This window comes from Chenopodium album, chromosome 16, assembly GCF_948465745.1.
Source record: "Chenopodium album chromosome 16, dcCheAlbu1.1, whole genome shotgun sequence".
Taxonomy (NCBI): domain Eukaryota; kingdom Viridiplantae; phylum Streptophyta; class Magnoliopsida; order Caryophyllales; family Amaranthaceae; genus Chenopodium; species Chenopodium album.
The window spans coordinates 5184752-5200516 of record NC_137849.1 but is presented as its reverse complement, the minus strand read 5'-3'; the positions used below and the strand labels follow the sequence as shown (position 1 = coordinate 5200516).

The window sequence follows — 15765 nt, the reverse complement described above, 5'->3', positions numbered from 1 at the left end:
GATGATGGAAAACGGAGGTTTTAGGAGGCTATTTATAGAGAAAAATCAGAGTTTCGAAAAGAATAAAACACGACCGCAGCGCCAAACACGCGCCTTTCGCCAAACGACAAACCTGTCGCCAGACGCCAGGTAACAGAGCTGTCGTATGGCGCGGGAAATAATTTTCCACGCGTTTTCTTATTTTGATAAAATTTAATCGTACGAGAGGGAAAAATCGTATTTTCCTTAAAAACACTTCTTTTATTTTGATTAAAACTCTTAAAAGTCAACTAAAGTAAATTTATCAATGCTAATTAAATTAGGATTCTAGAAGACTATAATCAATTATAATTACATTAGGAATGATAAATCAATAATAGGCCCTCCTCTAGATCATTGGGCCACATATAAAAATCAAACCGGGCTCAGTTTAGTAATTTGGCCCTAACTTCCTTACTATTCATCGAAATTGGGCTTATAATATATCGTTGGAAAGCTCTTTTCGAACCCGACCCAAGTACACCATTATTGGACCCTTTCCATGGACCAAATTAAACTGAACTGGCTGTTTTCTTAAGATAGGTTTTCGAAAACAGAGAGAAAGAAAAGAAATAAAAACTAACCGCAACACTAGACTTTCCACACTTTCACTTCATTCGATTATGATTCGACGCGAAAGGTACTCATCACCGGGTTTGGTTTTGGGGAGACACATTTGGGCGTCTACAAGTAGCATCATCATCATCATCATCAGTTTGGAACAGTGTTGGGGCAATGGTGTGAGTTAATTCTTGAGTGTAAACAGAGTTAGTTAGATCTAGAGGAGAGAAGAAGTGAAAGGTAGGTTCAGCATCCTAGGTACTAACAATCCTAACCCTTTCCCCTCTTTTGTTAAAAGTGGAGTTAAATGCTAAATATTAATTAAAAAATTATTTTATTAAAGATTAAAATGAGTAATAAAATAATAGTATTATAGTAATTAAGGGTATTAGAATAAAAATAATGTAAAGTTCTTAATGTTTGATCTACTCAACAATAAAATCCAAAAAATGAGCTAAGGTCCTTAATGTTTGGTCTTGTCAGCAATTAATTAAGGTCCCTAATGTTTGGTCCAGTCATTATTCCAAGTTCCTAATGTTTGTTATAGTCAGCAATTTGACCACCCAAAATGGTGGATGAGGGACTAAGGGTCTGTTCTCATTGACTGAAATGAGCTGAACTCAACTGAACTAAACTTATTAGAGCTGAACTGAACTGAACTGAAATGGATATTTTATAAGCTAGAGAAGTAAATTAGAAGCTGAACTGAACTAATGAGCTTAGCATTATTATTATTATTATTATTATGAAATTTGGCTTAAATTATCATTAGCAATATAATTAGACATAAAGATAAACTGATATGAATTGAACTGAACTGAACTTATTAGAGCTGAACTGAATTGGATTGAAATGAACTGAATTGAACTTAAGCTGAAGAGAACATGCCCTAATCTATCAATTGACAAGTTGTTTTTAACTTTTGATTTATACTTGCGATTTGTGAATTGTAATGCATTGATAATAAATAAATTAGTCACTAACATATGTATGCTTAATTGCTTAAAGTTAATCTCTAGAAATTATTGGCCCCGAAATAAAAAGTTTCAAGATCCGCCATTAATATATTATTTACTTGTAGATCGATGGAAATAATTAGTTTTGAGCATGAGGACAGAGTATGTAAGTTTGCCTAAGTTTTCAAATGACCTTCTAGATTATGTGACTCTATTGACCTTACTGTCCATTATATATCAAAACAACCTTGTTGCACATGAAGCTAGGGCTACCTTTGGATTGCTTATATAATTAATGACCCTGACTACTACATGTTCATTGTTTCCACAATAATGACGTGGCCTGGCCTGAATTGAAGTCTCAACTAGAAACTTGGCCCTACCCGAAGTAACTCGATCAATTCTTTTGTTGAAATTCCAACTAGACGTTTATAAGCTACCTAAAAAAAACTATAATGAAAAATGAAAGGGTCAAACTATTTGTATTACGAAGTACAGTAACAAAATCATCATGTAGCACTCAATTATAGAATTTGAATATTAAATAAACTTGAAGTTGCCATTACAATACATTCTACAGCTATTAAAAAAAAAAAAAAATTACAGAAAAGATTAATAACCAAACTTCATGCCAGATCGAGGTGCATTGGTTGGACTTAAAGATAGAGTGAGATAATTACTCGTTGTAAGCAGCAATAGTTTGTAATAGAGTAAGAATAAAGAGAATAGTTGCCGCGATCAATGATATACTTGCCCATGGATGGCTGAAGTATCTCCTCTTTAACAACGCCAGCGATTTATTCCAAGAACTTGAAGCGTATTTATTCGCTTTTTTACTAACTTCCGAGTAATAAAATTGGTTTCGTACTCCTACGGTAATTCTGGGGACATTATTGAAAAATTTGATTGCATCTTCATCGCTGCCAAGATGATTTTTGAGAATCCTTGCCTCTTGTAGTACTTGCACATCTTCCACAGTGTCAATTAATTTATCGAAGAATAACATATAATCATTGATGTAAGAATTCTTAGGATAATGACATTGTTCAAAGTATAGGAGGTTTCGCAAATAGGGTTCAGTGTCAGTATCTAAAACTAACTCTGGAATCTTAAACTTTCCTTTCTCAAATGTGATATCCAATGGACTCTCAGTGACAATTACCTCAAATTTGACTCCATTGTCGCTTAGTTTTTTTGCAGTGTTTGGATAGCTGCAGACTCGATCGTCTTGATGTGTTTGCAGTGACAAACGTTTCTTTCTAATATCTGCATGTCTGAAGCAACACATCCTCAATAAATGCAACAGATGCTTAATGGCTGTTGGATCATCAGGACAAGAAAAATCCTCAACATTGATAACGGAAGCCATGCTATCCTCAACATCGGTAACGGAAGCCATGCTATCCTCAACATCGGTAACGGAAGCCATGCGACCCGTAACTTTGATAACGGAAGCCATGGTTGCCTCAAACCCAGGGAAACTAACGTCCATAATGTTTAGAAGAGCTATACATTCAAATTCATAATTAGGTTTCTCGACCAGCCAGCCAAATGCTAAGTCAAAGAAACCCTGGAGAACAAAATAAGGAAGTTGGTTTTCTAGTAATAATAAATCTTTGGATACGTAAGGGGCTAGCCCCTGTTGCTTTTCTGGAACGGGCATGTTATTTAAGAAAAATTTATTGCTCTTGTTTTTTATTTTGTGTATCTCAAAAAAATCAGTATTGTTTAAGAATAAGTAAATGATGAATGCAGCATCAAGCACTATCATTTGGATAAATAGTTGGCTAGGGATATTAATTCTTTCTTCATAGCAATCACCGATTATTGTTTCCTTATTTTTCACAAATTTGATGTAATGCTTCAAGCTAGGATTATCATTCAAGGGATGTTGTAGGAAGTATTTCAAGGAAGTCCATTTTAGCTCTTGCATAGCCTTTAGAGTTTCATCATCGTAGTACATGGGACCAATCGACACAACTGAAGGTCGATAAAATTCTTCCTTTCCCTTTCGAATAAAGGCAGGAATTTTATTAATTAAATACTTGCCGCCGGAGCAAACATCTTTGCGTCGCAATGTTTCTTCCATATAAATTGCTATCTCATCTTCACACTTTTGATCTGACATTGCTATCTCATCATCACTCGACATCATTATATATATTTGTACAACCCAGACCTGTAATTATGAATTATACAAATGCACTCTTAAGACAAATAAGTTTTACTGAATTCAAATACTGAAATAAGTTCTAATAAGATCGCATCAATAAGACATTATAATAAGGTGAATTCACTTTAATAATTCAAAGTTGTGCGAATATATATATATATATATATATATATATATATATATATATATATATATATATATATATATATATATATATATATATATATATATATATATATATATATATATATATATATATATATATAGGAAGGCTCTCGTGAGAATTTTTTTTATGTTAGAATTTTTCTTATGTGAGAACACTTTTTATGTTCTAAATTTTAAATCTGATATTCTAAACTTTTCCTTAGGTGTTTTAAATTAAATCAAATGTTCTAATTTAGTACTCACATGTTCTAAACCATAAATTATTTAAGTTTGATGTCATATATTTTAAATAACTTGTTCTAAAATTTTAACTTATATGTTCTAAATTTTAAAACGTGTGTTCTAAAATTTTTAATTATATGTTCCAGATTTTAAAGCGTATGTTCTACTTTTTTTACTCGTATGTTCTAAATTCTTTACTCACACTTTCTATATTCTATATCAGTTTGTTCTAAATTTTTATTCACATGTTCATAATCTTAAATCAGATGTTCTAAATTCTACTCATATGTTTAAAATTTCATAAAGCAAATTTTATAAATTTTTAATCACTTGTGCTAATTCTTAAATCAGATGTTCTAAATATATTACTCACACAAATGTTCTAAACTATTACTCATATGTTCAAAATTTTAATATGAGTCACATGTTCTAAATTTTAACTCGCGTGTTCTAAATTTTTACTCACATGTTCTAAATTTTAAATCTGTTCTCATATAAGTATGAATAATTCTCACATACGGACATATTCTCACCGGATCCCTCCCCTATATATATATATGTGTGTGTGTGTGTGTGTGTGTGTGTGTGAGAGAGAGAGAGAGAGAGAGATATGGTGAATAGATTTCTGAAGTTAGGATATCTAGGAATACTTAGGATGTTAAGGTTTTTTTTTTTGTTTTTGAAAACCCGTAATGGGTGCCTTATATTGATAACTTATCCATCAAAACATAAGGAGACACTTCAAAAGGACAAAGGTTCTCCCAAACTTGTTCAAAACCGTAAGGCAAAACAGGAGCTAAGTTATGGGCAATTGTATTCCCATCTCGCCTTACATGGCACCACAAAACAGAATTAAAATCAACACAAGAAGACAATATATCATCTAAAATAGCATCAAGATCAGTGAAGTAAACCGAGGTCTTCGATAATCTGGAGATGAGAACTTGACAGTCAGCTTCTAAGATAATATCCTTCAAGCCAAAGCGTTTGGCTAGCCTGACTGCCATAGCAGCAGCTTTGCTTTCTGCCACAACAGGTGGCCAGTAAGCTCTGGTGCGCCTGGTAGCAGCGAACAACACCTCCCCCTGCCAGTCCCTTGCAACAACGCCAAGCCCCACCCACCCCACAACGTTTAGCGAGGCATCACAGTTGAGTTTGATCGTTCCCTCGGGTGGGGGAACCCATTTCTTCGAGATTCTACAAGTAGATTTCTTGGCACCACCTTAAATCTTTCGAGCATAGAGGCCACAATCAGAGGCAAGTCGTCTGAATACTCGCTCAATTATCACAGGATGGCAAGTGTCTTTTCCATTAAAAATCATGTTATTCCTTATATTCTAAATGTTCCATAGAAGGATGGCACCCCTGCAGAGCTTCTTGTTCTCTAATTTGCATCAAGATTCAATTAATTCTAAGAAGGACATACCAGTGGGCAAAAGGGACATCTCCATGCACTCACAATCTACCCACAGGTCACGAATAGAAGGGTAGTCAAATAGCGCATGCTGCAGCGTTTCTGGGCATCCCACACACCATGGGCAATCCGAGACATCCGTCATGTGTCTGAACTTGAGGTAGGCTCTTACAGGTAACATACCTGTACATATGCGCCATAAGAAATGGCGAACTTTAGGTTTGACCTCTAAATTCCAGATATCGACCCAAGCTTTATGGAAGAGATCAAGGTTGCATGATTTTCCAAGCATATAAGCAGAATTGACGGAATAGCAGCCATCCATTGAGAAAGCCCACATTAGAGAGTTAGGCCCGGCTGTAGAGCTCAATGGAACAGCTAAGATGCTGCGAGTATCAACTTCATTAAAGATGCTTTCAATTCGCTGCACATTCCAGTCTCGGACCTCAAAATGGTTCAAGTCACTGACACTTGATACCTCTTCATTGCTAGGAGAGGTGATAAATCTGCTTTCTCCGTCGTCAACCCTAGGATCTTTCCAGATATTGACTGTTGTCCCATTCCCAATTCTCCAAATACTTCCTTCTTTGAAAAGAGCTTTTGAAGACCAAATTCTACGCCACGAGAAGCTGCCTCCTACCCCTAAATTAGCCTCGAGAATACTCTTCCCTGCATAATACATGGCGCTTAACACCCTATTCAAAAGTGAGTTCGGGTAGCTCATTAAATGCCAAGCTTGACGGCCAAGAAGTGCATCATTAAAGACCTTCAAATCTTGAAAACCCATGCTCCCAAGACACTTAGGGGTGCAAAGATCCTTCCAACTTTTCCAGTGAACCCTTTTCTGATCCTTCTCTTGCCCCCACCAGAAACATGCAATTATGGAATGAATATCATCAATAATCCCTGCCGGAATTTTATACACCTCCATGATGTATGTCGGGATTGCTTGAATGACAGATTTGATGAGAATTTCCTTCCCTGCTCTTGATAATAATTTCTCCTTCCACCCTGTAAGCTTCTTCCATATCCTATCTTTAAGTGCCGAAAAAACCATCTTTTTTTATTTTCCAATAATGGTCGGGATCCCAAGATACTTCTCATGTTTTTCCACCCACCGCATCATCAAAATTTCTAATAATTCCTCTTGCTTCGCGATGTCAATTCCGTTGCTAAAAGAGGCCTCCGATTTGTCATAGTTAATTTTCTGTCCGGAAGCTTATTCATATATGTTGAGAATATCAACAATTTTTAAACACTCCCTTCGGTTGGTTCTTGTAAAGAGAAGACTATCATCGGCAAAGAGGAGATGGGAAATTTCCGGCCCTCTTCGACTAGCTCTGACCCCGTGGATGTCACCATCAGAAACAGCTTTCCGTAGGAGCCCTAGAAAGCATCCGCCACAAGGATAAAAAGATACGGGGAAAGCGGGTCTCCTTGACGCAGACCCCTAGAAGGAGAAACTGACCCACACACATCACCATTGACAATAAAAGAATTTTTTACCGACGTTATTACACACTCCATTATCGTCCCCACCCATCTACTTTCAAACCCCATTTTGAGAAGCAATTTTTCCAGAAAATTCCATTCAACCTTATCGTAGGCCTTACTCATATCCAACTTCATCGAAATTTCCCCTTTCTTACCATTACATCTCCTTTTTGTCGAATGAAACAGTTCCAAAGCGATGAGAGCATTATCTGTAATTAACCTTCCCGGAACAAAGACACTCTGATTTTCCGAAACAATTCCTGGAAGAATCGATTTTAGCCTCATTACAATGGCTTTCGAAGCAATTTTGTACAACACATTACATAGAGCAATAGGCCTAAACTCAGACATCAAGGTAGGAGATTTAACTTTCAGAATAAGAACAATGTTAGTATTATTTACAACGCCAAAAGACTCATTACCTTGTAAAATACAACTAACTCGCTTCGAAACATCGTCACCAACCATATGCCAAAATTTTTGAAAAAATATAGCATGTATACCGTCGGGCCCTGGAGCTTTGCAAGAATGCATTTGTTTCAAAGCGGCATGTATCTCCTCCTTGGTGTAAGGGCGAAGAAGCTCAGAATTTATTTCTGGAGTGACCATTTTATCAATCGACTCAAGCACTTTCTCACAAACTGTCTCATAGTGTGTCCCTGCCGAAAACAAGTCTTGATAGAAATTCTCAACAATCCTCTCAATGTCAGCGTCATCCTCATACCAAATGTCATCCGAGTTGAGCTGACCCTTGATTTCATTTTTACTCAGACGTTGAGATGCTTTGTGATGAAAATAGGAGGTGTTCCTATCTCCATCTTTAATCTCCGAAGCCCTTGACCGCAAATGCCAGTACGCTTCTTGTCTATCAAGTAGCTCATCAAGTCTCTTTTCAAGGTCAACACACTTTGATAAAGACTCATTTGACAGAGGTTCGTTCTTTGCTTCTTTCAAGTGGGTTTCCAGCTCTGCAATCTGTTTTTCAAGCTCATTAAACTTGGTGCCACTCCAAAGCCTAATGTCCTTTGCTACGCCTCCCATACAATCTTCCACCTTCCCTATATTGCTCCCCATGCTTCACGAAAGGAGCCAGCAAGTTTCAAACCGGAACCTCTTTTTCTTTTTTTTCTTTTTCTTTCGCCTTTGTATCCCGAACCTCAGAAAAATCGGGGAGTGGTCTGACTTATCGGGAGCAAGATTTTCCACAGTCGGATTGAGGGAGAGGTTGAGCCACTTATCATTCGCAAAAAACCGATCAAGTCTCTCTCTGACGAGAGTTTGCATAGTCAGCCGGCACCGTTCCCAGGTAAACCAATGACCCTCGAACCCCAAATCATGAAGCTCGCAATCTTGAAGTACCTCCCGAAAGCCTGCCATAGCTCTTCTTTCATTGTCCTCCCCTCCCACCCTTTCCTCACACGTCAAGATCTCGTTGAAATCTCCCCCAAAAACGATAGGACCATCAAAGTTTTCACACAAGCTCCTAATTAAAGTCCAAGTCTTGCTTTTATTTCCCATCTCAGGCCAACTGTGTAAACCCACAAATCTCCAACAAGTCCCCTTATCATTTTTTATGTCACCACAAATATGGTTTGTGAGAAGGAAACAAAAGAGAAAACTCAATGGTATTATTCCAGTAAATACATAAACCGCCAGCTCTACCAATACTACTAACACCAAATGCATAAGAAAAACCAAACAGAGATTTTTTATTTTCAGCAATCTTATTATTTATTTTTGTTTCAGACAAAAACACAATATCAGGAACCAAAGAAGTGCACCACTTACGTAGTGCTCTAACTGCACGAGGGCTAGCTAACCCCCGGCAGTTCCAGCATAAATTACTCATTGTGAGTGGCGGGGTTGAGCCATGTCAACCTCCACCGGACTAGTAGAAGGGATTGTCACCCCAGGGATTGATTTGGAACGTTTCCCAGAAGATGTCTCATCTAATTCCGCAACTTCAGAAAATTCAGAGTGCTTCCTTTTGCCCATCAGAACAGCTTCCTCGCCCACTTGCCCATTGAGTTGTCTATGTTCTTGTCTATTCTCTTCCAAGTCTTTCTTTGTGAGCCATGCAGTCCCTGATTACTTGACTTATCATTGTCCCCTTGAGCTGGTTCCAAAGTGCTGGGGGTTTCTTGGCCGGAAGATAGGCTTGCTTGAGTCAAAGAGTTGGTCTGAGGCTGCTGCTCATTCTGTGATTGCTGCTTGTTAGTCTCAAGGGATGTCTGAGAATTCCCAACTTATCTAATTAATTGGCTTTCCTTCCCCATAGTCAGAGTTCCATGAACACCCTTAGGTGTCTCCCTTTCGAGGCCAGCAAAGGACAGTTTGTGTACCACCCCAGGTGGGCCCTTTCTTATCACACCAAGGCTGTGATAGCCTGGTAGCATAGGAGCACTCGGATGCTTGAGTTTTGACAGCCAAGCCTTCTCCTTTTCACGATCAAGCATAGTGAGTCTAGTTTGCTTCTTCGGAGAAGCTTTAAGCCAAGGTCCATATTCATAGACCACTTCCTTGCTTATGGTCGAAGCTTCAAAGAATTGACATTCATTTTTAGTGTGGTCTATCCTCCAACAATAATAGAAAAATTCAGTCAGACGCTCATATTGAATTCCACACCATTTCGAGCTCGAATGGCCTGTCGCAAGTTTAACTCCTCTTCGCAAGGGTTTATTTGTATCAATTCGTACTTTAACACGAAGAAACTCGTTCCAACCAAGAGGGTCAGAGTCATCATAGTCAATAAATCCACCCAGATGTTCAACAATGTCATGAGCAAAATCCTCCTGTTAAAGGGAACGTCTTTGATTCGGATCGAATCCAGAAAGGTGTGTAGGAAAATCTGACTTCAGAGGATTATTCATCACCCATAATCTCATTCAGAAGTAGCAATTTTTTGTCAAAAAACCAAGGACTACCTTCAATTACCCTAGCCTTATCCTCCTCATCGAAAAACTAAAAAACAAATAAATTTGTTTCCACCATTCGAATTGCCACATTGTTCTTACAATTCCAAACATTCAACAAAGTTCTTTTCATTGCCTCTATATTATAATGCCATACCGTCAACAATTTCCCCACAAGAGTGAGTGAAATTCAAGTCTTAGTATCATCATCTTCTCTAGCGCCGAGGGATCCGATAACAGAGTTTTCTTCTATCTTCAGTCAAACGCAGCTTCTCCCACTCTTCAATAAGGTCTTCAGCCATCGGGAACGGGATCAGGGAGAAAATTCGGCCGGAAAATAGATATTTGAAGCCAAACGAACGAACAGAACGGAACCGCTAAACCCTAAGCAGGGACGAGAGAAACTTTTACCCTAGGCAGGGACCTGTTAGCCGGTGAACATTTATGGTAACTTAGGATGTTAAGGTATTTAAGAATATTAAGGCTTGTTATTCCTATGTCTATATGTATATTGTAATGTGGCTGAAAAGAATGAATGGGATAATACAATGTTAAAAATACGATTAATTTTTCCCTCATATCGAACATATTTACTTTGAATAATTCCAACTATGGATTATTATTTAGCAATCTAAACTTCGATGTGTATTTTCCTCCCCGATAATTTTTTTTTTCCCATCACCGACACCAACCTCAACCTCAACCCCGTCATCATCAATGCCGATCAACCCATTCGAATGAACCCAACTGCGAAATCTCAGCAACCAACCTTCCAACACACCCGAAACCACCCTCAACCCAACAACAATACTTCGGCGAGGCGTATGGCGATGCCAATTACGATGGTCGGTGATGGGTTTGTGGTGTTTTGGTAGTGTGGGGCTTTCTGAGTGGGAGTTTTGCGGGTGGGGTATGCGGGTGGTTGCCGGTGGTTTTAGTGGGTTATAGGCGGTTTAAGGGGGTGGGGGATTGCAGCGGTGGGGTTCGTGGCCCTTGTGGGTGGGAGATGGTGGGATGATTTTTTTGGGGTGATTTATTAATTTATTTACCTGGATTTAGAAATTCCGAGTTAACTAAGAATAAAATTACATACAAGATCACAAGGAGTATAAAAAATTACATACAGATTTAAAAAAAAAAAAAATCAAATCAAATGGTGACCTATTTGACAAGTTACTGATCATTTTTCTTGTTTAAAGAAAATGTACATTAAACTTTGTATTGATAAAGTATAATCTAAAGTTTATCTTATTAGAGAAAGTCAATAAAAGTTTATATTATTCTCGTGAATTTTTCCTATTAATATTCAACTAATTAAGTTATTTATGAGAAAATAATGCATTGATAAAGCAAATAATATTATGAAACAGGGGAGTAGTTGCTAAAAAAATTCGTAAAAGTGATTACTTCAGCAAATTATGAAACAGGGAAGTAGTTGCTAAAAAAATTCGTAAAAGTGATTACTTCAGCAAGAATAAATTATATTTAGCAAAACAAATGCAATAGTTAGATTTTGTTGAGTCAATAACTTTAAAGAGCAATAACTTTTAAAAAAAAACTCATATACTTTATAATAAAGTTCAATAAAAATTGCCTCAAAAAAAAAAAGTTCAATAAAAATTTAAGCTCAACGAAAATATTTTAAATAAGGTAAATAAATACCAGATTTAGAAAACGGGACCAATGTAGAGTGATTCTCCTTCAAGGCTTCAATTATAGGGAGTATATTATACATGGGGAAAACTAAATGAGACAAACTGAAAAAGCAAAATAAAGAACTAAATTTGAAAGCTTGCTATTCATAATAATTTCTTAATAAAATGTGAGCAACATGTTAAAATTATATGAAAAACAAGTGCGGGACTTACGGCTAATTGCAAAGCTGTAGCAACAATTGGATTGAAGATTGAACACGTACACTGCGCCTCGCAAGGTACCCCGAAGAGAGTGAAATTAAAATAAACTTTGGATAAAAAAAATATTTTCTAATTTTTAGAACTATTAGTAAAATGTATGTGTAATTCTTTGCCTTGTACTGGTTTACGTTTTATACAGCTTTTCAACTTCTGCTTGACATTATTGTTTCACACCTATAATCAAAAGTACTACCTTTGGTTTTTAAGTGTTACATTTTGATTGGTATAAATTTTTTGGAAAATTAATGGACTTCAACCTAAATCAATGTAAAAATTGTGTAAAAAAAATACAGTCCGATTTGTGTGTAGATGACCACACCGTGTGACCTTTTATAAAGAACAAAATAACCCCTATTACACTTTCCAAGTAACCACTATTATACTCACCAAGTAACCCATATAACACTAACCAAGTAACTTATAACATTAGCAAAGTAACCCCTATAACACTAACTAGGTAACTCCTATTACACTAACGAAGTAACACCTATAATGGCTAGCCACACGGCGTGACCAACCACATATAAGAATTTGACAAAAAAATATAACAAAAGACAATATGAAAATAGGGTTACTCTCATAAAAAAAAAAAAAAAAAAAAAAAAAAAAAAAAAAAAAAAAAAAAAAAAAGAGAGTCATTCTTTCATTAGTCATAATAAAAATAAATAATAAATAAATGAAAGAATAGGGGTTACTTGGAAGAACAAATGGAGTAACTTTTTTTTTTCTTTTTTTACGGGTACTAATTTTTACTATTTGATATTACTCGTATAATATATTTGAATTACTTTTATAAACAAATAGAGTTAAGGGTCTGTTCTCATTGATTGAACTCAGCTGAACTGAACTGAACTGAATATTTTATAAGAGAAGGAAATTAGGAGCTGAACTGAACTGAACTGAACTGAACTGAGCTGAGCTGAACTGAATTGAACTGAACTCAACTGAACTGAATTTCAACGTAAGAGAACAGACCCTTATTCTGATGAATAAATGTGGTTACTCATTCAAATACATAATAATTACTCTTAATTATAAACCAATGGGGTCACATCGTGTGACTAGCTACACACAAGAATTACTAATCTAAGGTCAAACTAGTTCACTTCAGCTCTTTTTTTTTTTTGAAAAAAAAAAAAGCGTTAGGGGTATTTCTTACAAAATAATACTCCATCCGTTTTTAAATACTTGCTCCATTTCTCTTGAACACGCATGCCAATGCTAATCTTTGATCACTAATATATTTAATTATCAATAAGTATAAATTCTAACAGTTGAAAATTAATAATCTATTCATTGAGATGATTCCGACAAGTACCCATAAAACTATATTTTTTCTTATGTATAAATCACAAACGTTAGTTAAAGTATGACAAATGAATAGTGCAAAAATAGAAATGGAACAAATATTTAAAAACGGAGGGAGTATTAGGTAAAATAATTTTAATTCAGTAAAAATAATTTTAGTACGTTTAGCAAAAATAAACTTTGTTCATTATAAATAATTCTAGTTTAGTAAAAAATAGTATCTTTTAAGAATAAATATAATAGAGAATCATCAAACATAGTTTATGTTCAGTAAAAATAATTTCATTTCAACAAAAATAATACAGAGTATCGATTTTATAAAAATAAAAATAGTTTAACAAATATAACATGAAATGAACCTGACCTTATCATCGTACTATTTGGTTCCAAGCTTCCAACACGACTATTCCCATGTGAAAAAATATTTACTTTTTTTCAAAGCAACTGTTTTTATTTACAAAATATTCACATAATCTCAAAGCAAATATTTCCATTAGTAAAATATTTACCACTCTCTAAAAATAAATTCTTCCAAAGATTTTTTCTCAACACCAGAGTGAAAAGTTATGGGTATTAGGTTGGAGTAATAAATAAAGGAGGGTAATAAAAGTCATGGTAGCAAAAACACAAGTGAATATAGGTGATGTTGTTGATAAGGTGTTTGTATAGTAAATGAAATAAGGTATTTATGACATGAGGAAAAGAGAGGGGTGGAAGAATAATTATTTTCATAAATAAGATAATAGTTATCCGCCATCTCCTAGTGTAACCATTACCCCCACAATGAGGGTAATATACCTAATAAATAATAATAGTTCCCCTATCTTCACCTATTACCGATTTACCGGTTTACCATACCACCATTACATAAAACTCCTTACAATTACTCCATCCGAGCATGCCGTAAATGTAGAAAAGTGACTGAGGAGAGAGTAGTACCAAAACAGATGAAACAATAATGATGTAGGTTTGTAACTTAGTAAGTTGTGAGTGAAGAAGGGATAAGGTTTGAGTGATGGTTGTGAGTTGAGAGTACTAATGCGGGCCAACAAAAACCTATGAATCTGAGGAATTGAATGTCACATTAAATAATTTGAATCAAATAAATTGGAGGCCTTCCAAAGTTGCAAGGTCCAAATTGTCTTCAAGTACGGAGAATGAAGAACAAAGTCAGTCGTGGTTTATACAGTAGCATTGTAGCAATTTCATTATGGGAAAGATATTTTGCATATATAGACTGAAATTTGAACTGTTCATTGTCGGATTTGGTTTGATTTGGACCCCAAATCACGAAATCAAGGTTCGTAATTATTACAAACTGCACCGTCAAGTACGGATTACTGTGATGCGGTTTGTAAACTTTGTTTTTGGTTTGTAATTTTTCCTCTATATATAAAGTGTGAGGTGGTTTTGCATGATAAATTGTACTTTTTTAAAAATACCCTTATTATTATTTTTTTTTTATTAAAAAAAACAAACGACGTCCTCATTTTATCAGGTTACACCTGCATTTAAATATGAATGGACGAACATACCCTCACCAATATTCCATGTTTTTCTTCTCTCTAACTCAATGAAACATTCTCTCGTCCTAACAAACCACCACCGACTAAGGGCGAGCCGAGGTCATCGTCGAAAATTTATGTCGTGTCTTATTTTTATTTTTATTTTTTTATTTTTTGTGTGTAGGCCAAACACCTAGTTTTTTCAAAAATCCTAGGAGAAAACGCCTAGAATTTTCGAAAGTCCTAGGAAGAAAATAAAATTCTACGCGTTTCTTCCCGTGGAGTTTTGAAATTTAAGGTGTTTCTTTTCCAGTTTTTGTGTGGTTTTTGTTTTTATCACAAGTTTTGATTCTGAACTCATATTAAGACAAATAATATACTGTTGGAAAGCTCTGGACGTCTACTTTCCAACCCATTTAAAATTATGTCAGTATCATTTTTATATCTTAAGATATTTCCGAAATAGTGCAAGGAATCGGTTTTGGATCGAGTTTAATATTTTAGCCATATCTTAGAATCTAAAGATGATATTAACTTGATTATAATTGTGTTAGAAAGTAGACATCCAGAGTTTTTCAACGATGTATTATTTCTCTTAATTCGACTTTAAAATCAAAAGTTATGATAAAAACAAACATCAAAAAAAAAACTAGGAAAAACGCCTAAAATTTTCGAAACTCCATGGGGAGAAACACCTAGAATTTTAGTTTCTCCCTAGAAATTTCAAAAATTCTAGGCGTTTTCTCCAAAGATTTTTTAAAAAACTAGGCGTTTGAATTCCATTCAAAAAAAAAAATTTAATAAAAAAAAACACGACTTAAACTCCGATGATAACCTCGCCCTCGGTCAATGATAATTGTAGGTGGTTTGTTAAATTAGGATCAGAGAATGTTACAATATTGAGTTAGAGAGAAGAAAGACATGGTATATATGCGATGATATGTTTATCCATTCATGTTTACATGTGGGCGTTATCCGGTGAAATGAGGACGTCGTTTAGCTTTCCACAAAAAAAAAATTACCATATTTGTTTTTTAAAAAAAATTCAATCTTTTCTTTTTAATTTTACTAGAGAGAACAGTAAATTTTTAAAGTGTTATTTGTATGTTGAGGTAAGTTTT

At 35.3% G+C, this 15765-nt stretch overlaps 1 protein-coding gene across 2 annotated transcripts; it reads right to left on the bottom strand.

Annotated features, from left to right (window-relative positions):
• Window positions 1-2006: 2006 nt before the first annotated feature.
• On the bottom strand, window positions 2007-11920 carry LOC145584753 (UPF0481 protein At3g47200-like). Of its 2 annotated transcripts, none has more exons than XM_081641549.1 (2): window positions 11578-11918; window positions 2007-3714 (listed from the first exon to the last, which is right to left on the bottom strand). In XM_081641549.1, exon 2 carries the CDS (start codon window positions 3688-3690, stop codon window positions 2212-2214), a length of 1479 nt encoding a protein of 492 aa, XP_081497675.1. In that variant the 5' UTR covers window positions 3691-3714; window positions 11578-11918; the 3' UTR covers window positions 2007-2211. The 2 variants fall into 2 exon arrangements, with proteins under 2 accessions (XP_081497675.1, XP_081497674.1); XM_081641548.1 differs by having other exon boundaries at window positions 2009-3714; window positions 11784-11920.
• Window positions 11921-15765: the final 3845 nt, after the last annotated feature.

Excerpts from the sequence above, each read along its gene's own strand:
- LOC145584753 (XM_081641548.1), bottom strand. The coding sequence starts at position 3,690 with ATGATGTCGAGTGATGATGAGATAGCAATGTCAGATCAAAAGTGTGAA.